Genomic DNA, 23,257 nt, shown 5'->3' with positions numbered 1-23,257 from the left:
CCTGAAATTCTTTACGTTGTGGGGACAATCAGTCGGTCCCCATGTGGAAAACATCTTATATATCATACTAAATTATGTTTTTTGAAAATGTAAAACTGCAGAATGTTTTCTGTGAGGGTTAGGTTTAGGGGTAGGGTTTGGGGATAGATTAAGTTTGTACAGTATAAAAACCATAATGTCTATGGAGAGTCCTCATAAAACATGAAAACCCAACATGTGTGTGTGTGTGTGTGTGTGTGTGTGTGTGTGTGTGTGTGTGTGTGTGTGTGTGTGTGTGTGTGTGTGTGTGTGTGGATGTAAAGAACTTTCATGATCAAATGTGTTTTAAAACATTTCCAAATTCAAGCTGTGATGTGTTTCCCAGGTGTCTCTCCTTCAGTTTCTCTGATCATCAGTCCCAACAGAACTCAACATTTCACATCTGACTCTCTTTCTCTGAGCTGTGAGGATCAGAGTAACTCTACTGGATGGTCAGTGAGAAGATACACAGACAGATGGGGGCTGCAAGATTGTTCATCATCATACTGGGGATCACAAACAGGATCTACATGTAGAATCAGTCCCGTCTACACATCACACACTGGAGTGTACTGGTGTTACTCTGAATCTGGAGACAACAGTAATCCTGTTAATATCACAGTACACAGTGAGTCCACAACTATTTATTTATTGATTTTATTGGTGGTTTACAATCAATGTGTAAAGCAGGTTGATATAATAAGTGCAGGAAGCATAAGATACAATTCAGTAACTGCAATAATTAAGAGACACTTTTATTATTACTCATAATAAGTTAATCATTTAATCAAACCCCTAAAACTAAGTCTTAAACTTTGATGTGTAACTCATACTCTGCATTGATGGTGCTACAGACATGAATCATGGTGTCCGGCTTCTTGAGGAGAGGCATTCTATTACTTTGCTAAGTGGTCAGACTCATGATTACATCTATCAGACAGTAAAATGGGCAATGAAAGGCGTTTATTGAAGGAAACACATCTAGGGACCAGAACAGAGACTTGAAGGTGGGCTCATTTGAATTGGGCTAAAAAGCAACCACCTAGCAGCCACCCAGAACACCATAGCAACCACGCATAACAACCAACTAACAATGTCCTGGCAACACGCTAGCATTTGTGGCAGGAAGCTTTTCATGTGCAAGCACTGCTCACATTCTCTTTGGAAAATGTTATAATCAAGTTGATGTACTTTTATTACTTCTAGTAAGTGCACATTTCCTCTGTTCTGCAGATGGTGATGTGATTCTGGAGAGTCCTGTTCATCCTGTGACTGAAAGAGATTCTCTGACTCTGCGCTGTTTACATCGATATAAAAATCCATCAGTCCTCACAGCTGATTTCTATAAAGATGGATCCCTCCTCCAGAAGAAGACTACTGGAGAGATGATCATCCCTACTGTCTCAAAGTCACATGAGGGTTTCTACTACTATAAACACACAGAGAGAGGAGAATCACCCAAGAGCTGGATCTCAGGTGAGAGGTGAGGTGAGAGTCAATGGAGTCTACTGTAACTGTGAGGTGATTTATTTTCTATAACTTCATATGCACTCATTCAGATATGCTGTATGATAATGTGTGTGTGTGTGTGTGTGTGTGTGTGTGTGTGTGTGTGTGTGTCTCTTTTTTTAGTGTCACATTCAGAAGTTCAGATTTCTGTCCTTAACATGTTGAGTTCTCTACTGGCAGCTTGTCCATATCTGCTATTGACCGTCATACTGGTTTTTAAATGCTGTAGAGTGAGAGGTAAAACATCTGTCTCTTTCCCTCTGTGTATCTTTTACCTACCAATACAAATACACAACACTATATTGTGGGGAGACTGGGGTTAGTTGTGTGGCCACCTAGTCTGGTAGTGCTGGGTACCTGCATGTTATGAGCAGGTCATAGGGACATGTATTTAAAAGCAGGAAGTGTTTGCAGCTTCTGACTTCCTGTTTGGGTCCTGAGGCCAGTGCTATCACAGTAGCAGCAGAGCACGTGTGTGTGCGGTGTGCATTAAGTTTTTGTCATCTCAGGTAGGCTGTTTTGTGTATTTGAAGCTTTAGGTTTGTGATTTACCTCAAATGCAATTTACCTCAAAGACATCTGCTGAATGTCTAATTGATATCAGAGAGGAAACATCTTATAGACATATTGCAGATGAGCAAACAACCTAAAAAATATCCAAAGATTGTTTTTGTCTGTATTTCACAGTTACATCTGTTGAAGACCAATGCCAGTATGCAGTAAGAGAGGAAGAATCTTCAATCTGATATGAATCTGTTGTGACAATAAGCTCTCTGAATACGCTTAAGCCAGTCAAGCTGTGCATTAAACAGGAGCATGTCATCACACAAGTACTGCCCTTATCTGGACCAAACCATCTGTGCATCCCTTCAGCCATAGCACCATGAGGACACCCCACAGACACTTTATTTTTCAAATTTAATAGCCTGTTTATGTTCTGTTTTACTTATTTACTTAGTTATTTACTCAAAGGGCACACCGCAGAATGTTCAGTGAGGTAAAAAAGAACCCTAGAACAACAGCTAAAGACTTGAAGGAATCATTGGATATGGTTAACATCTCTGTTCACGAGTCCACTGTCTGGAAAACATTAAACAGGTATTGTGTCCATGGCAGGACACCAAGAAAGAAGCCACTGCTTTCCAACAAAAACATTACTGTGCGCATGAAGTTTGCCAAAGACCACCTTGACACTCCACAACGCTACTGGTTGTGTTTTGAAATGTTTTTAAAAATATTTTGTAGTCTGGGAAGAACATGCAGCACTATGTAAGGGCACCACATACCAATATGAAAACATCATCCCAACGGTGAAGTACGGTGGAGGGAGCATCATGATTTCGGGGCCTGGATCGATTGCCATCATCCAGGGAAAAATGAATTCCCAAGTTTATCAAGATATACTACAGGATAATGTCAGGTTTGCTGTGTGTCAGCTGAAGCTCAGTAGAAGTTGGGTGCTGCAGCTGGACAATGACCCTAAACATCGAAGTAGATCCACTACAGAATGAATTAAAATATATATATATATATACTTGTGACTTTGATGAAGATGAGATCATATTTAATGACCAATTAATGCAGAAACCAGCAAATTCCAAAGGATTTGCATACTTTTCTTGCCACTGTATGTCTCCTGACTTGTTTTGTTGCAATGCTCTGAAAATGTCCATATTTTACAACTGTTCATATATCTCATTTTAAATAAAGAGCTGGTGCCTTATCAGGCTTTTATAAATGAGTTGGTGCTTTATTAACAATTCTTGCAGCATTGAACTATTTTACTTTTAACATTTGTGGTTCCATAAACCAAACCACAGGCTCTCCACTTTACTGCTGAACAGGCTGTGAATGAAGCGTACAGTCTTCCTACTAATAACAACTAAATGCTCTGAAAAAAAAAATTCAGTCTTCACCTAAAACATTCAACTTTTAGTCTCACTCGATAATGTAAGTGTATGGTTTTTTTTGCTCATTTTATTATCTGCCAGGCTAAATTAGGAGGTCGGACCACTTCTGAAACATATGTTTGATCAGAAATCCATAGCACGCTACATCTCCAGAGCAGTTAGGGGGGTTTGAAAAACCTCTAAGCGCAATGGTGCATTCACAATATGTTGGAATTACCATAATTACGAGTTTCTGGCTTATGAAAACAGCTCAAACTCGTAGAACACTTGTAAAGTTGTAAGCTTGGTATTTGATATGATATTGTCTGTGTATGTATGTATGTATGTATGTATGTATGTATGTGTATGTGTATATATATATATATATATATATACATACTACTAAAAGCAACCAACACTACTATTGCTCATACTTTGGGTTAGAATATCTTTTTTAATTATTACATTTGATTTCTTATGAATTTTGTATTTATTGTGTGTTACAATGGCTTTAATTCACTGATATTATATAATTTTAGGTTTCATGCCAGAGCACAAAAATGGCTATAACTGTTGAACAGTTCAGACTAAAATAGATTCTCATTCTGCAAGCATGCAAACATGCAAACCAAGATCTGAAATTCACTGCTGTGAGCTTCACTTCACACTGTGGCTAAAGATGCATCATGATGTCACCATCACCTAGAAATTCTTAGCAAGTCAGGAAACTCTGCATGGCATGAGCTGATACAGGACCTCCTTATGCAATCTCTAGAATCCAATCAACTTGTATTCAACCATTATGTCTAACATTTAAATTTGCCACACCTCAGTCAGTTTGTTGCAAGCCTGTTAAAATGCTTATAAATATTTTTGGTGTAACATTATCATAAAGAAAAGTGTTACAATTACTTAAATGCAAGTGTTCTGTGTTGTTTTGTCAGCATGTGATGTGTTAATCCTTAAAAATGCATACAATTGATTGAAAAAGCTTTCATTTGTTATGACTAGTTTGTTATTATGGCATTAGGAAAATTAAACAATGTTTTGATATTGCTCTGTACTGTAATGGTGGTATTAGCACTATTCATATCTTTAAGAAAATTAAATAAGAAACTAACAACTCTTACACTGTTTAATACCATATAGAACTGAAAGAGAGCAGAAAACAAAACACAACTATCAGCTCAGTCTATTTATATTCTCTCAGGCCTCTGAGAGTGAGTTTGCTACTGATCATAGTTTAATATTGATATCGGTTCAAGACCTCGCACCCAGTCTGCTTGTCGCCAAGGGTGTCCTCCGCTGCAGCCTGCCCCCGCGGCCCGGCCCCGGCGTGGAGCCATCCGCAGGAAGCAGATGCCACCCGTCTCACGGCTGGCCACCAAGAACCCGAGGAAGGCTTCGAAGTGCCCCTGAGACAGGCAACCCTGGCATGTGGAGACCTGCTGCAGGCCTAGAGATGGTAAGCAGACCACTCCATCCCCCGGTGGAGGGCCAGGAGGAGAATCATTCGTGGTTACGACGGATGCCTCCAAGAAGGGCTGGGGTAACCAGCTGGCTCCTGGACTGGCCCGCGGCTGCGTTGGCACATCAACTGCCTAGAGTTGTTGGCAGTACTGCTCGCACTGCGGAGGTTCCGGCCATTGATCCAGGGCAAGCACGTGTTGGTCCAGATGGACAACACGGCGACGGTAGCGTACATCAACCATCAAGGTGGTCTGCGCTCCTGTAGCGTGTCACAACTCACCCGCCGTCTCCTCCTCTGGAGTCAGCAGCGCCTCAATTTGCTGCGAGCCACTCATATCCCGGGCGACCTCAACACAACGGCTGACGCGCAGTCACGACAGGCTCAGGGGAGAGTGGAGATTCCACCCCCAGGTGGTCCAGCTGATTTGGAGTTGATTCAATTGAATCGAATCCTTTACCTTTATGTTGATTCGCCGCATGCCCGAAGGTGTCGCTGTTTTACAGCTCCTACTTCATCGTACCGAAGAAAGGCAGTGGGTTACGGCCAATCTTGGACCTGAGAGTACTGAACCGGGCTTTGCACAGACTCCATTTCAAGATACTGACGCAAAAACGCATTCTAGTGAGCGTCCGGCATACACGTACATCCACATCTCGGTTTTACCTTGACTCAGACTCTTCCTGCGGTTTGCTTTCGAGGGCCGGGTGAACCAGTACAAGGTCCTCCCCTTCGGCCTGTCCTTGTCCCCTCGCATCTTCATGAAGGTCACAGAGGCAGCCCTTGCCCCGCTAAGGGAAGTGGGCATCCACATCCTCAACTATCTCAATGACTGGCTAATCCTAGTTCACTCTCGGGATGTGTTGTGTGCACACAGGGACCTGGTGCTCACGCACCTCAACCGGCTGGGGCTTCGGGTCAACTGGGAAAAGAGCAAGCTCTCCCCGGTTCAGAGCCGATTCAGTTGAGCACGGTTAGACCTGTTTGCACACAGCTGGCCCCCGGGATTATACAAAAATGCGTTTTCCCCAGTGAGCCTACTTGCAAGGTCAGGGAGGATGAGGAGCAGGTCATCCTAGTAGCACCCTACTGGCCAACCCAGACGTGGTTCTCTGACCTCACGCTCCTCACGACTGCCCCCCCTGGCGAATTTCCCTGAGGAAGGACCTTCTGTCTCAGGGACGGGGCACCATCTGGCACCCACGACCAGTCCTCTGGAATCTCCACGTCTGGACCTTGGATGGGACGCGGAAGACCTAAGTGGCCTACCACCCGCGGTGGTAGACACGATCAAGGTCAGGGAGGATGAGGAGCAGGTCGTCCTAGCAGCATCCTACTGGCCCACCCAGATGTGGTTCTCGGACCTCACATTCCTCGCGACAACCCCCCCGGCAAATTCCCCTGAGGAAGTACCTTCTTTCTCAGGGACGGGGTGCCATCTGGCACCCGTGACAAGACCTCTGGAATCTCAACGTCTGGCCCTTGGACAGGACGTGGAAGACCTAAGTGGTAGACACAAACACTCAGGCTAGGGCTTCCTCTACAAGTGCCTGTATGCCTTGAAGTGGCATCTGTTCGCTAAGTGGTGTTCTTCCCGACGCGAAGACCCCCAGAGATGCGCAGTCGGATCTGTGCTTTCCTTCCTGCAGGAGAGCCTGTAGGGGTGGCTATCCCCCTCCACCTTGAAGGTGTATGAAGCCACCATTTCGGCACATCACGATGCAGTGGATGGTAAGTATTTGGGGAAGCACGACTTGATAATCAGGTTCCTGAGAGGCGCTAGGAGGTTGAATCCCCCCAGACCGCGCCTCTTCCCTTCATGGGACCTCTCTGTAGTCCTTCAGGGTCTACGGGGAGCTCCCTTTGAGCCCCTGGAGTCAGTTGAGCTTAAGGCACTCTCTTTGAAGACTGCCCACCTGACTGCACTCACTTCCATCAAGAGGGTAGGGGACCTGCAGGTGTTCTCTGTCAGCGAATCGTGCCTGGAGTTCGGTCCGGGTTACTCTCACGTGATCCTGAGACCTCGACCGGGCTTTGTGCCCAAGTTTCCCACAACCCCTTTTAGGGATCAGGTGGTGAACCTGCAAGCACTGCCCCAGGAGGAGGCAGACCCAGCCTTGGCGTTGCTGTGTCCGGTGCATGCTTTACACATCTATTTGGATCAAACGCAGAGCTTTAGAAGCTCTGAGCAGCTCTTTGTCTGCTTTAGTGGACAGCGGAAAGGAAGCATTGTCTCCAAACAGAGGATCGCCCACTGGGTCACTGACGCCATCGCGATGGCATATCAGGGTCAGGACGTACCATCCCCTGCGGGGTTACGAGCCCACTCTACTAGGAGTGTAGCGGCCTCCTGGGCCCTGACCAGTGGCGCCTTTTTGGCAGACATCTGCAGAGCAGCGGGCTGGGCAACACCCAACATCTTTCGTCCCGTATATTGTCAGGTACGAGCAGGTAAGTTCCGGGACAGCTGGCCAGGTGTACCGCTTGCACATAGTGCCTTTCCCCTCCCTTGAGGTGAAGACATGTGCTTTTGACTCCCAGTCGTGTTCACAAGCTGTAATCCCTGGATGACATTCCTCCTCAGCCCTGTGGCAGACGAGTTTGCAGAGAAACTCGCTGCCGGCCCAGTACATGTGCTAATTAGGCCCTGTACTGGGGAAGGTGCTCCACATGTGCTGGTTCCCCGTAGGTGACCCCATATGATATCTTCCACTAAATCGTTTCCCTGTTGTTAAACTGCGTCTTCCTTGGGCAGTGGGCCCCTCTGCCCCTGGTCACCATGTTTGTAGAAACTCCTCCCCCCACCATGCGACTTCTCCACATGACATACTTCCGACAAGACTCGGTAAGACCATGTGACGTATTTTCACTAAAAACATCCCCCCCCCCCCTTCTCTGGGTGGGGTCTGGTCTCCGCGGTGTCTTCCCCTTGGGAGTGACACCCCCCGACATAGACATTTATGGCCCCCAGCCAGTTAACAAATTCCACTCTTTTTGGGGAGAAAAAAAGAGGAAAAGAGGCCCCTATTTTTGGCCAGTCAACTTGTTCACGAAGGACTGTTCGACAATCATTAGAGCACTGGGGGAGGTTACGTGATGGCCTGGTGTGCTGGCTACGAGGCACACAGCAGTCTGACAGTCTCACACCACCAGTCCACGTAACACAGTTCAGCTAGTTGTGGCATTTTGTATAGGGACCCCTAATGTCAATACATCGACACAGCGTCGAGTGAGTGACAGATAGGGAACATCCTGTTTACTTTCGTAACCTCCGTTCCCTGATGGAGGGAACGAGACGTTGTGTTTCTCTTGCCACAACACTGAACAACCCGCTGAAATGGCCGGGACCTTGTCTCGGCTCCTCAGCACAAAACCTGAATGAGTGGTTGCATACCAGCTCCTTTTATACCCGTATGTCCGGGGGAGTGGCATGCAAATTCCACTCGCCAATTCCCATTGGCATTTTTTTAAAAAGCAGAGGTGTTTGGGGCTCCCAAGAGTTACCCCTAGTGTCACTACATCGAAACAACGTCTCGTTCCCTCCATCAGGGAACGGAGCTTACGAAAGTAACCAGGACGTTTTCACAATTCATTCCATTCCTGATGGATAAAATCAAGTCCTGTCCTATATTTTGTCTCATGGAATATGTTATTTGACTCAGAAATACTGTATATAATGAATTATAGATTTAAAATGGGTTTCGGACAGCATGTCACTTTGATGACGAGGCTTTAACACAGACTGTGTCTTTCATAATCTATCATTAGTACATCAGCATGAGGCTCAGTTCACTTCCTCTTATGCTCTGAGTATTGCTTTATTTTAATGTTTTCAAGTGGATATCTGTTGCTAGTACATTGTAGAAAAAGAATGAAGGGATTCTGTGATCCTGTATTTTTTCTAAAAACTTTTAATGTCTCAAAACTATTGCTTACCATATATGAGTGAAACATGAACTGATTGATAAACAAAAATGTTATGGCCTTTTTATAGCCATTTTTTTCAATACTACCATGACATTACTACAGTATGTTTTCGAATTAGATTGTAAATGTTTAAATTAGGTTGTATTGTTGTTTGTGTGTACTTAGTGTAAATGTATCTGTTTAATGCTGTAAATGTATTTTACAAATGGTTTAATAGCTACATATTCACACTTATAAGATTTTCTCTTTGTTTTCTCAGTACTGATTTCAAACATCCATTGTGCACACAATGAAGATGATTACACTTGATTTATATATTTTATATCACATATTTGAATAAAAAAAAAGTCTTTTAAAATTGAATATTTTGTTTATATTTATGTTTATATCGATACACAAACTCCTCAAACCTCACAGCTGATTTCTATAAAGATGAATCCCTCCTCCAGAAGCAGACTACTGGAGAGATGATCATCCCTACTGTCTCAAAGTCACATGAGGGTTTCTACTACTGTAAACACAGAGAGTGGAGATTCACTCAAGAGCTGGATCTCAATCAGAGGTGACAATCAATGGAGTCTACTGTAGATTTGAAGTGATTTATTAATTACATATGCACTCATTCAGACATACCGCAAGAAAATTTGTATCTCTTTTTCAGTGGCAGCTCAGATTTCTGTCCACAATATGCTCCGTTCTCTGATGACAACTTGTCTAAATCTGTTAGTGACAGTCATACTGGTTTTCAAATGTTATAGAGTGGGAGGTAAAAAGTTATGGACACAGATATGCCTAGTCTTTCCCTAGTCATTTGCACATAAAGCAATACATTTAAAATACAATGGTAGTTCATAGAAGCAATATTCACAGACAAAATATATACAAATTTTAGTCCAAGTTAATGTTGAGAAGATAGTTTTTGTCTGTATTTTTCATATCTGTTGAAGACCAACGTCAGTATGCGGTAACAGAGAAAGAAATTCAGTCTGATTTTAATTGGTTTAAAAATTTTATAGAAAGGTTTATCTAACATTAGTGTTATTTGTCACCTTATTTCTTTAACATTTCATTAACATCATCAATTAACATTGAGGTCTTTTGTTCTGTAGTTGTGATTGATTTAAGTAATTAGTGAGTGTGCAAAAGAGATGGATATTTTCAAGTTATTGCCTACTTATAGGATGAATCAAAATCAAAATCAAAATCAAATCAAATCACTTTTATTGTCACACAGCCATATACACAAGTGCAATGGTGTGTGAAATTCTTGGGTGCAGTTCCGATCAACATAGCAGTCGTGACAGTGATGAGACATAAACCAATTTACAATAACATCAAATTAACACAACACAATTTAAAGTCTAATATACACATAATTACACACAACACAATATACAAATAAGAACATACACTGTACAGTATACAATACACACAATATAGATACACATTATTCAATAACAAAAAAGTATATATAGTATATATAGAATGTACAGTAGGTTGTATTGTACTGTATTGACATTCAGGCTGTCGGTTGATAGTCAGTTGTTAAGAGAGAATATAATATAATAATAATATAATTTATGACAGTCCAGTGTGAGATATAAGAGTAAGAGTAATAAAGTGCAGTGCTGATGTATTTTGATCGTGGGAGATCAAGAGTTCAAATGTCTGATTGCTTGGGGGAAGAAGCTATCATGAAGTCGGCTGGTGCGGGTCCTGATGCTGCGATATCGCCTGCCTGATGGTAGCAGTGAGGAACAGCCCATGGCTTGGGTGGCTGGAGTCTCTGATGATCCTCCGAGCTTTTTTCACACACCGCCTGGTATATATGTCCTGGAGGGAGGGAAGCTCACCTCCGATGATGTGTCTGGCAGTTCGCACCACCCTTTGCAGTGTTTTGCGGTTGTGGGCTGTGCTATTGCCGTACCAGGTGGAGATGCAGCCAGTCAGGATGCTCTCTACAGTGCAGGTGTAGAACCGTGTGAGGATGTGGCAGTTCATTCCAAACTTCCTCAGCCATCTCAGGAAGAAGAGGCGCTGATGAGCCTTCTTCATAACGACTTCAGTGTGGATGGACCATGTGAGTTCCTCAGTGATGTGGACACCCAGGAACTTGAAGCTGCTGACTCTCTCCACTGGTGCACAATTGATGGTGATGGGACTGTGTTCTCTGTCTTTTCTTCTGAAGTCCACCACAAGCTCCTTTGTCTTACTGATGTTGAGGGAGAGGCTGTGCTCCTGACACCAGTGTGTCAGAGTGTGTACCTCCTCTCTGTAGTATCACATCATATGTAATATCACATATTATAATTAATAAACCAAATCAATAAATTATCTTACATGTTGAGTAAGAAAGAAGCCATCCCTGGGTCGCTTTTAAATCCTTTCAGATCTAGGAATTGTCGCCATCTCTGAAAAGCCAAGCCGATGTTGATTCAGGTTTTATTACGGACTCTGTCTCTCTTTTTGCTTGTAGACTGTGCTCTGTTCGTTGTAATGACAAACTTTCAGCTTCACACTACTCCCACACCATACTCACAATACAGTAGTCGGAGCTTATTTTCTCTATGTACAGATATGACGTCAACTGCAAGGGTGAATGACGTATGTATACAATTTCTGACCCGACAGCTCTAAAATATAAATCATTATTATAGGTTTATCAAAGTGTATTTGGGTAAAGACTTGTTTTGTTATTTTTTTAACAAAAAAAAGTTACATAGTGTAGCTATAAGTGAAAGTAAGTGAAAATTTTACTAAATTAAAAGTCCAAGCATCTAGCCAAAAACATACTTGAGTGAAAGTAAAAAAGTACCACATAAAATTGTACTTAAGTATTAAACATGTAAAAAGTAACTTTTTTCCTAGCTAGAATGAAATCAAGAGAGGAGATTGTGTGAGAGTGGATGTTGTTAAATTTGATTGGTTTGTTAAGCACTCTTACTTCGTCCACCCCACCTGATGTTTCTTTTCAGGACATTATGATGGATTTTATTGAGCTAAAATTGTGTCAAGAGAATAAATATTGTCTTGTGATTTTGTTGAAATGTTTTATTAGTGGGCTGAGTGTTTCCCATGTAGAAAGGCCGATGCTACAACAGTGATGAAGACCCTGATCAAACAAGTGATTCCAAAATGGGGAGTGCTTAAAAAATTGTCTTCGGACAATGGCACTCACTTGGTAAATAAAATGTTTTCTGAATTGGCAAACGGATTGAGAATACATTTGAAAACTCACTTTGCCTACCACCCTCAAAGTGGAGGAGCAGTGGAAAAAAGTGGATCAGACTGCAAAAAAAACAAATAGTGTAAAATAATGGCCATGTGATCTCGAAAGGGAGCTTGGACAGCCCTCAGAAGTGTATGAGAGAATGCTTGGACTGGGAGAATGGGGAATAAACGTAGAGACGATTTAAGATTCATCGATAAATTGATGATCATTTTTATAATGATCGAAGGGGGGAATGTGATTGATAATTTTGGGTTGAATAAAATGGATAACTGAGGATGGGGCAAAGAATGGTAGGTGCAAATCAGTACAAGTCAGGGCAAGTGGGATTTTTGAGGGGAACTAGAAAGCAGAACCTGGACATTATTAAAAACCATGTACTGGAACATGCAGCTAAAATAAAGGGCATATATTTCATCATATTCTCTTCTGTAACTATATTTTATCATCTTTCCAGATTGCTAAAATGATTCCAACTAAAGTATATCCAATCAGAATAAGTATAAAGAATCAGGAGAGATTATGTAAACCAGTCTATATAAACTGTGTTCTAACTTTTCTCCGGGGTTCCACAGCTGTGACTGATGGGACCCGGCCGCATACTAATATATGAGCAAAGCAGAAACTGGAGTCTGGGTGAATTATTATGCTGCAGCATAAGTCTAGATATATGATTTATGTATTAGGGTGAAATCGCTAGCGTGTAGTGACAAAATACAAGATTCTCGGATTGCGTGAATATTGTCTGTGGGCAGGCCGCTGCCAACCTCACAAGCGGATGCTGAGTTGTAATGCGCTGAGGAAAGTACCAGCGAGTTGGAAACTATATTAGACCAGCAGGGTAGTATTTTGAGTATTTAGAATTTCCATGACACACCATATTTCTCCCCAGTGACATTCACAAACTGGTCAAATCATCATGTTACAATAACTACATTTTTTTCGTACAAGATTTTTATGTGGCTTGTTGTACGAAACATGGCAATTTTCTGGTGGAATGAACACTAGCGGCGCTAAAACAACAATTACTTTTATCCCTTTTCACTCAAATCATGAGTAAAATGGCAAATTATCAGTTCATAAACACTTACTTTTCACTCTGTTCTTCACACAATCTAATGACATATAAACACTATAGTGCATGACTCATTTTAACATTTGCATTACATAACCTATTACATTTACAAACTTGTTTGAGTGTGATCAAATTACATGGTAGCTCAACTGATAGAGTGTTGCATTTGTGATACAAAGGACCAGGGTACTGAAGACCATATGAGTCGACATGTGAGACGAAAGTGTCATAGGAGCATCACAAAATGACGTGGTTGCTTCAGAAACTGTGTTTCCCTTACGACTCAGTACACTTGACATGCGTGCTAACGCATATGGGGAGTTGTCCTTCCACATGACCTAGTTGAAACCTCTCTACGATAACGTCAATATTCTAATATTGGCTATGGTGTTTGAGCACCGCCCTTTTTAGGAGCGAATCTGTCCGCTAGAAAAGCAGGTGCACAAACACCATTCCTCAGAAATTTCTTCCTTCTAGACAGCGATTCATCTTTTGTCTAGAAGCCCACTACTGCTTCGCCGTCGACTACATGAGTCATAGGGCGGAATCTTTACAGCAACGAGAAGACTCTTCGCTCCCCTGCAGTGCTCCAACGAACATCATTCCGCCTCGCCGCTTGACACTTTGCTGGTGAATGGGCCGTTTCAGCATCCTGATTCCCCACAGCGCTTCGGCAGGTGTTGTGTATCCTTACAAAGCAATTGTATATTGTATATTGTGTGAAAAAAAAAAAAGACAATTTTATATATATATAGAATTGCCAACAACTCAAGGCAGTTGATGTGCCAACGTAGCCGCAGGCCCATCCAGGAGCCGGCGGCTGCGTGCCGTTACATATAGCGCCCCAGCCTGTCTGTCATAACCACGACGCGCCTGGAGACCTGCTCTAGGGGAACGCCTGCCCGTAGAAATGTGAGGTTGGTCCAAGGGCTGAAGAGGTGGCGACAGACCGGCATGATGGCCACGCGATGTCTCCCACGGCACCATGCCCATCTCAGGACTCGAGTCTGGAGCCAGTGCTGAAGCGGTCTCATATGCATCAACCCACCGCTGAGGATGCCATATGCCCCAGGAGCCTCTGAAACAGTTTCAGTGGAACCGCTGTCTTCTGTCTGAAAGCCTTCAAACAGGTCAGCACTGACTGTGCACGCTCGTTTATGAGGCGCGCTGTCATCGAGACTGAGTCCAACTCCAAGCCAAGAAAAGAGATGCTCTGAACCAGGAGGAGCTTGCTCTTTTCCCGGTTGACCCAAAGCCCTAGTCAGCTGAGGTCCGAGAGCACCAGGTCCCTGTGCGCACACAACACATCCCGAGAGTGAGCTAGGATTAGCCAGTCGTCAAGATAGTTGAGGATGCGAATACCCACTTCCCTTAACGGGGCAAGGGCTGCCTCTGCAACCTTCATGAAGATGCGAGGGGACAAGGACAGGCCAAAAGGGAGGACCTTGTACTGATACGCCAAACCCTTGAATGCAAACCACAGGAAGGTTCTGTGTCAAGGTAGAATCAAGACTTGCAAGTACGCGTCCTTCAGGTCTACTACCGCAAAAAAAAAAAAAAAATGTTAGAATGCATTTTTGCATCAGCATCTTGAACGGGAGTCTGTGTAAAGCCCAGTTCAGTACTCGCAGGTCCAAGATTGGCCGCAACCCACCACCTTTCTTTGGTACAATGAAATGGTCTGTAAAACCGCTTCTTCATCTCTGCCGGAGGGACAGGCTCTATCGCACCCTTCCGCAGGATGGATGTGTTGGATAGCTTCCGTCTGCTGCTTCACCGCCGAGAACTGCTGGGCAAAGTCCTCGACGGTGTCGCTGAACAGGCCATCCTGGGATATGGGGGTGCTAAGGAACCGTGCCTTGTTGGCCTCTCCCATTTCGACCAGGTTGAGCCAAAGGAGGTGCTCCTGGACCACCAAGGTGGACATCGCCTGCCCGAGAGACCACGCTGTGACCTTCTTCACCCAGAGGGCGAGGTCGGTCGCAAAGCGCAGTTCCTGCATCATTCCCGTGGTGGAACTACCCTCGTGCAGTTCCTTTAGCGCCTTGGCTTGGTGGACTTGCAGGAGAGCCATGGAGTGCAGGGCGGAGGTGGATTGTCCAGCAGCACCGTAGGCCTTGGCCGTCAGGTACGACGTAAACCTACAGGCCCTGGATGGGAGCTTCGGGTGCCCGCACCAGGTGGTGGCACTCTGCGGGCATAGCTGCACCGCGAGCACCTTATCCACCGGGGGGGATCAACGAATACCCCTTGGCCGCCCCACCATTGAGGGTAGTGAGGGCGAGGGAGCTGACAGATGGGGACCGGGCAGTAAAAGTGCCTCCCATGACCTTGTCAGCTCCTCGTGCACTTCCGGGAAAAAAGGAACTGGGGCGGGGCATGGCTGTGAGCGGCACACGGGAACAAGAACCAATCATCGAGCCGCGAGGGATCAGAGGAGAATGGAGGGTTCCACTCTAGCCCGACGCTCACGGCTGCCTGGGAAAGCATGTCCGTCATCTCTGTGTCAGCCTGTACCTGGGCGACCGTACCCAAGGGGGAAAGCCCAGCTGAGGCTTCTGCGTCCGACTGGACGAGCCCGCTCTCCGATGCTGCGCTCGAGAGCTCATCACTTTCGTGGGCTCCGAACAAGAGGTCGAACTCGCCGTGAGACGAGCCGGCGGACTCATCCGGAAGCCCGATCGGGGCAGGTCCCCAAATCGCCCCCAGTGCTAGCCACGCTGGCCTCATACCCGTAGGTAGAAGGACCAAGGTGGGGAGCCGCTGAGGTGGGCACAAAGGCAAGCCGCGACCGCAATGTTGCCATGGTCATTTTCTCACAATGAGTACATGACCCATCCACGAATGCTGTCTCCGTGTGGGTAGTGCCCAGACACGAAAGACAGTGATCATGACCATCAGAAGGCGAGAGATAACGACCGCAACCAGGAATAACACACAAACGGAAGGGCATCTTTAAAAAGACGTTCCGTGTGTGCCGCTCTTTTAGAGAATATACTCTTTTATTTCTGCCGAAGCACCCAGGGGCGTTCTCTGCAGTGCACCAGTGCAGAGGGTGAGAAGCCGCTGAAATGTGCCGTCAGATCCAGCAGAGGTGAATGGACAGCCATGAGAATTCAGCTCAGTGCGCATCGACCGTTCGGCTCCGAAGAGAAAATCTGAATGAGTGGTTGCATACCAGCTTCTTTTATACCCGTATTTTTGGGAGAGTGGTATGCAAATACCACTCGCCAATTTCCATTGGCCTTTTTTCAAAGATCAGAGGTGTTTCGGGCTCCCAAGAGTGACCCCTAGTGTCACTACATCGACACAACGTAGAGTGAGTGACAGATAGGGAATACACAATCTTCTCACAAAGAACACGATAGAGGTTGTTTCATATGAATTAATAAGCCTGCTGTCCAGCTTCACGAATTCATGGTATGTCCTCACGGACATGTCAGAGCTGGTGTTTACAATGATCGAGCACAATCTGTGGTCTGACCGCACGATATGCCAGTGTTGCAAGCACAGAATGTGACACACACAGCGGGATTTACAGCCGTTAATTCCTCGTTCTGGAGAAGGACGGTGGGCTTCGGCCCATTCTAGTTCTGAAACGCTTGAATCATGCACTCGCGACGTGCCCATTCAAAATGTTAACTCAGAAACAGATCTTATCACACATCTGTCCTTGGGACTGATTTGCATCAATAGATCTGAAAGACGCGTACTTTATGTACCAATTGCACTGCGTTACAGGTGGCTTTTGAGATTTGCGTTCAAAGGAACTGCGTATCAATTTAAAGTCCTTCATTTCAGTCTGTCTCTGGACCCCTGAACGTTCACAAAATGTATCGATGCGGTGCTCACCCCATTGAAAATGAACTGTGTGTGTGTTTTGATTTACCTCAGTGATTGGTTATTGCTAGCCAATCAGAGGCACTACTGAGCGAACCCAGAGACTTGCTGTTTTGCCATATGGAAAATCTGGTCCAATGACAAATGAAGAAAAGCAAAATTTTACCCAGCCAGTAAATCTCCTTTTTTAGGAGTTCATGCGAGCGCACCTCATTACGAGCGTGTACAGACCATTCTTCTGTGTCTGTTTCAGTTCAATATGAAAAAACACTACCTCTGAAGACATTTTATTTTTATGTGCATCACGGTAACTAGCCACTGTCTGGCTGCTCTAGCACCATGGACAGCGCCAGCCTTCTATTAACAGGGTGTTATGCTGGGTCAAGTTTTCAGAAATAAAGTGCTGATTACAAAGGCATCCATCACAGGTTGGAGCATGGTGTGTAATGGATGCCCGACTTTCGACACCTGAAACCAGGTGTGAAACGGCCGTGACATGTCAACTGCCTAGAGCTACTGGCTGTCTTTCTAGCTTTGAGAGATTTTCATTCCGATATTATGAATCACCATATTCTGATTCGTTCGGACAACACAACAGTAGTGGTGTATATATGTCACCATGACACGCTGGCCCACGTATGGCTGGCGAAACGCAAGTATGCACTTCCTCAGGTTCGCCTCCTTCATTCTGTCATCAGCAAAGTCCGAGTGGACATGGAAACAGTTCTGTTAATTGCGCCGAAATGGCCCAATCAGCCATGGTTTCCGGAAATGATAGAGATATTATACAGAGGGATCTCCTCTCTCAGGCGAAAGGCACAATCTGGCATCCCCAGCCCAAGCTGTGGAACCTGCATGTGTGGTCCCTAAACAGAGCACGCTAAATGCACCAGAACTGACGCATTCAGTCATGAACACCATTTTACAGGCCAGAGCGCCGTCCACGAGATGCCTCTATGCACAAAATGGAATGTGTTCACTGATTGGTGTCTTTCACATGGCAAAGACACAGCAAACTGACCCATACATGAAATTCTCATATTTCTTCAAGAGCGATTAGATGCAGGACTCACTCCGTCAATGCTCAAAATGTATGTGGCAACAAAATCTGCGTATCATGCACCTGAAGCCGGCGCCACTAAAGGTAAACATGATTTAATCATAAAGTTCCTTATAGGAGCGAGACAATTAAATCCACCTCGGCTGGCTACAGTCCCAACTTGGGACCTAACTTTGGTCTTAAAAGCCCTCACTCTCCATTAAGACCACGCTACTTCTGGCTCTGGCCTCAGTAAAACGGGTCGGTGACTTACATGCACTATCAATTGACAATTCATGTCTGGAATTTGGCCCCGGACTTTCAAAAGCCACTGTCAAACCCAGAAAAGGCTATGTGCCTAAGGTTGTAACCACGCCCTTCAGAGAGCAGGTGGTTCACCTTCGAGCTTTCTTCCCTCCTCCATTTAATTCAGATGAGGAACGATCCTTGCATTTGTTTTGCCCTGTGCGGGTTCTACACGCATACGTTGAGCACACCCACCAGTTCAGGCTGTCTGATCTGCTCTTTGTGTGCTATGGAGGATGCACGAAAGGAATCTCCAAGCAAAGATTTTCTCACTGGATCGTTGATGCGATTGCCCTGGCTTATGAGTTGCACGGTAAGATCTGCCCAGTTGGTGTTAAAGCACACTCAACTAGAGGCATGGCCTCCTCATGGGCATGGATGAATGGTGTGTCTTTACAAGACATATGTTTTAAAGCAGGATGGTCTTCTCAAAACACATTCGCAAGGTTTTACAACCTAGAAGTAATGTCTCTCTCTTCACAAGTCCTCTCTGTTTAGAGCGCTTGCTATTTCTTTTGCCAAACATATACTTATGCCCCTTCCCTTAAGTACGGGATCCCCATCATTTTACACAACCGCCTGCATCATGCCATTGTAATTTACCAGAAAGTCACAAGCACTTTCATTATAAATAAACTCCCTTCCCGACTGGGTTCGTGAAGGGGTTAATTCATACTGTATTACAATAGTTCATATATTCATTCTGAGTGCTCCCCTCCTGGCCCAACATGAGGGTCACTCACTTGCTGCATACTCATCTCAGTCGCCGTCCCACAGGAATGCGGCGTAATGTTTCCTCTCTGGAAGGTTATGTCATGTAGTGAGGCGTGATGGGATTCTGTTCCCCATATGCGTTAGCATGCAATGTCAAGTGTACTGAGTTGTAAGGGAACGTCTCGGTTACATACATAACCTGGGTTCCCTGAGATGAAGGGAACAAGACATTGGGAACACTGGCCGCACTACAAGACTCAGAGTTCTTCTGAGGTGCGAGCGATGTGCTTCTTGTCCCTCAGTTAGAAAATTCTGAGGAATGGTGTTTGTGCACTGCTTTTATAGCGGACAGCTTCGCGCCTAAAAGGGTGGGGCTCAAACACCATAGCCAATATTAGAATAGTGGCGTTATCGTAGAGAGGTTTCAATGAGGTTGTTAAGTAAAAGTACAAGTATTCCTTTTAAATTGCACTCGAAAAAAGTACAAATCCCAAAAAAGAATACTTAAGTATTTTACTCAATTACTTTACACCCCTGGAAGCTACTCTATATTCCAAAGTTGTATTTACATTTATTCATTTGGCAGATGCTTTTCTCCAAAGCGACCTACAAAATAGGAAATACATTATAAGCAAATCATCTTAAGGAGACAGTGATACAAAAAGTGCTACATTACAAAGTTTAACTAGCATCAGAATAGTAGTATTCAAGAGCAACAAGAATATATATTAATAAAAAACATTTTATTTTGAGTGACTGGTTAAGTGCTCATGGAAAAGATGTGTTTTTAGCTGTTTTTTGAAGACAGAAAGTGAGTCAGCTTCACGGATGGAGTTGGGAAGGTCATTCCACCAACGTGGTACGATGAAACCGAAAGTCCAGGAAAGTGTTTTGGTGCCTCTTTGTGTTGGTACAACAAGGCGCCGCTCCTTAGCTGACCACAGGCTTCTGGTGGGAATGTACACTACCGTTCAAAAGTTTAGGGTCACTTACTCATTCTTTATTTTTATTTTTTTTCACATTTTAAAATAATAGTAAAGTCATCACAACTATGGAATAATATAAATTGAAATATGGGAATTATGTTGTGACTATAAAAATCCAAAATAAATCAAAACTATGTTATATTTTAGCATCTTAAAAGTGGCCACACTTTGCCTAGATTTTGCAGAAATGTACTCTTTGCATTTTCTCAACCAACTTCTTGAGGTATCATTCTGGGATGCTTTTTAAACAGTATTGAAGGAGTTCCCATCTATGTTGGGCACTTAGTGGCTGCTTTTCTTAATTATTCGGTCCAAGTCATCCATTTCAAAAACAGTTTTTTTTTTTTTTAAATAAAATTTTAGTTTTGTAATTAAATAAATGAATATGTTGGAACAATTATATTTTTGTCTACAAAACTAATTTCAAATATTTAAGCATACGCCTTCAGATCAAAAGATTTTTAAGATCACGAGAAACATTTCAGGCAAGTGAAAACAAACTTTTGAATGGTAGTGTAGCTCTGCAGAAATTATCTTAGGTATGCTGGAGCAGACCCAGTGACTGTTCTGTATGCCAGCATCAGAGCCTTGAATTTGATCCGTGCATCAACTGGCAGTCAGTGAAGAGAGAAAAGGAGTGGTGTAACATGCGCTCTCTTTGGTTCATTAAAGACCAGACTTGCTGCTGCATTCTGGATCATTTGCAAGGGTCTAATTGCATATAGAGTGAGGCCTGCAATGAGAGAGTTACAGTAGTCCAGTCTAGTTATGACAAGTGACTGAACAAGAAGTTGTGTGGCATGTTCAGAGAGGAAGGGTCTTATCTTCCTGATATTGTAGAGTGTAAATCTACAGTGCATCCAGAAAATATTCACAGCACTTCACTTTTTCCACATTTTGTTATGTTACAGCCTTATTCCAAAATGGATTAAATTCATTATTTTCCTCAAAATTCTACAAACAATACCCCATAATGACAACGTGAAAGAAGTTTGTTTGAAATCTTTGCAAATTTATTAAAAATAAAAAACGAAAAAAAAATCACATGTACATAAGTATTCACAGCCTTTGCTCCATACTTTGTTGAAGCACCTTTGGCACCAATTACAGCCTCAAGTCTTTTTCAGTATGATGCTACAAGCTTGGCACAGGCCCTATTTTTGGGCAGTTTCTCCCATTCTTCTTTGCAGGACCTCTCAAGCTCCATCAGGTTGGATGGGGAGTGTCGGTGCACAGCCATTTTCAGATCTCTCCAGAGATGTTCAATCGGGTTCAAGTCTGGGCTCTGGCTGGGCCACTCAAGGACATTCACAGAGTTGTCCCGGAGCCACTCCTTTGTTATCTTGGCTGTGTGCTTAGGGTCGTTGTCCTGTTGGAAGATGAACCTTCACCCCAGTCTGAGGTCCAGAGCACTCTGGAGCAGGTTTTCATCAAGGATGTCTCTGTACATTGCTGCATTCATCTTTCCCTCGATCCTGACTAGTCTCCCAGTTCCTGCCACTGGAAAACATCCCCACAGCATGATGCTTCCACCACCATGCTTCACTGTAGGGATGGTATTGGCCAGGTGATGAGCAGTGCCTGGTTTCCTCCTGGCATGACGCTAGCCATTCAGGCCAAAGAGTTCAATCTTTGTTTCTCATGGTCTGAGATTCCTTCAGATGCCTTTTGGCAAACTCCAGGCGGGCTGTCATGTGCCTTTTACTGAGGAGTGGCTTCCGTCTGGCCACTCTACCATACAGGCCTGATTGGTGGAGTGCTGCAGAGATGGTTGTTCTTCTGGAAGGTTCTCCTCTCTCCACAGAGAAACGCTGGAGCTCTGTCAGAGTGACCATCGGGTTCTTGGTCACCTCCCTGACTAAGGCCCTTCTCCCCCGATTGCTCAGTTTGGCCGGGCGGCCAGCTCTAGGAAGAGTCCTGGTGGTTCCAAACTCCTTCCATTTACAGATGATGGAGGCCATTGTGCTCATTGGGACCTTCAATGCTGCAGAAATTTTTCTGTACCCTTCCCCAGATCTGTGCCTCGATACAATCCTGTCTCGGAGGTCTACAAACAATTCCTTGGACTTCATGGCTTTGTTTGTGCTCTGACATGCACTGTTAACTGTGGGACCTTATATAGACAGGTGTGTGCCTTTCCAAATCATGTCCAATCAACTGAATTTACCACAGGTGGACTCCAATCAAGTTGTAGAAACATTTCAAGGACGATCAGTGGAAATAGGATGCACCTGAGCTCAATTTTGAGTGTCATGGCAAAGGCTGTGAATACTTATGTACATGTGATTTTTTTCAAACGATTTCAAACAAACTTATTTCACGTTGTCATTATGGGGTATTGTTTTTAGAATTTTGAGGAAAATAATGAATTTAATCCATTTTGGAATAAGGCTGTAACATAAAAAAATGTGGAAAAAGTGAAGCGCTGTGAATACTTTCCAGATGCACTGTACATGATCGTGCTATCTTTGAGATGTAGTCTGTGAAACTGAGTTGGTTATCGATGGTAACCCCTAGATTTCTGACCATTTTGGAAAGCATTACTGAAGTTGAACCCAGCTGCACAGTGATGGTGTGTTCAATGGCAGGGTTGGTTGGAAAGACAAGGAGCTCAGTCTTGGCTGGGTTAAGTTGCAGGTGATGTTCCTTCATCCAGGCTGAGATGTCTGCCAAACAGGCCAAGATTCGAGCAGTCACTCTGGTGTGCTTCAGCTGGAAAGACAAGTAGAGCTGTGTGTCATTGGCGTAGCAGTGGTAAGCGAATCCATGTGCCTGAATGATGTGTCCCAGTGATGTTGTGTATATAGAGAAGAGAAGTGGCCCAATCACTGAGCCCTGAGGTACCCCAGTAAATAGCTGATGTGACTTGGTCACCTCACCACTACAGACTACCTTGAGGGACCTGCCTGAGAGATAGGAATTAACCCAGTCAAGCACAGTTCCTGTGATGCCCAAAGCAGTGGAGAGTAGGATCTGATGGTTGACTGTGTGAAAGGCTGCAGAAAGGTCAAGCAGAATCAGTACGGATGATCTGGATCCAGCTCTCGCCTGTCTCAGCGAAGCCTGACTGATTGTCATCCAGCAGCTTGTTCTGTGAGATATAGGCAGAGAGCTGATTGAAAACTGCCCTTTCAAGTGTTTTTGCCATGAATGGGATGAGAGAGTCTGGTCTGTAGAGTTCTACTTCTGTGGGGGTTTTTCAGCAGCAGGGTTAATCGAGCCTGCTTAAATGTAGTGGGAAAAATGCCTGGAAGTAG

General features: G+C 44.2%; 1 protein-coding gene across 1 annotated transcript in view; it reads left to right on the top strand.

Annotated features, from left to right (window-relative positions):
• LOC127451493 (basement membrane-specific heparan sulfate proteoglycan core protein-like) overlaps positions 1-23,257 on the top strand; it is a 102,596-nt gene that overhangs the window by 44,167 nt on the left and 35,172 nt on the right. The window contains exon 21 of the mRNA XM_051716241.1: positions 365-646. Coding sequence (XP_051572201.1) covers positions 365-646 — 282 coding nt within the window. The remainder of the gene's footprint in view (positions 1-364; positions 647-23,257) is intronic.

Source organism: Myxocyprinus asiaticus, chromosome 14, assembly GCF_019703515.2.
Source record: "Myxocyprinus asiaticus isolate MX2 ecotype Aquarium Trade chromosome 14, UBuf_Myxa_2, whole genome shotgun sequence".
In the NCBI taxonomy this organism is placed as follows: domain Eukaryota; kingdom Metazoa; phylum Chordata; class Actinopteri; order Cypriniformes; family Catostomidae; genus Myxocyprinus; species Myxocyprinus asiaticus.
The sequence above is the reverse complement of the archived record's forward strand: the minus strand, read 5'-3'. Positions and strand labels throughout refer to the sequence as shown.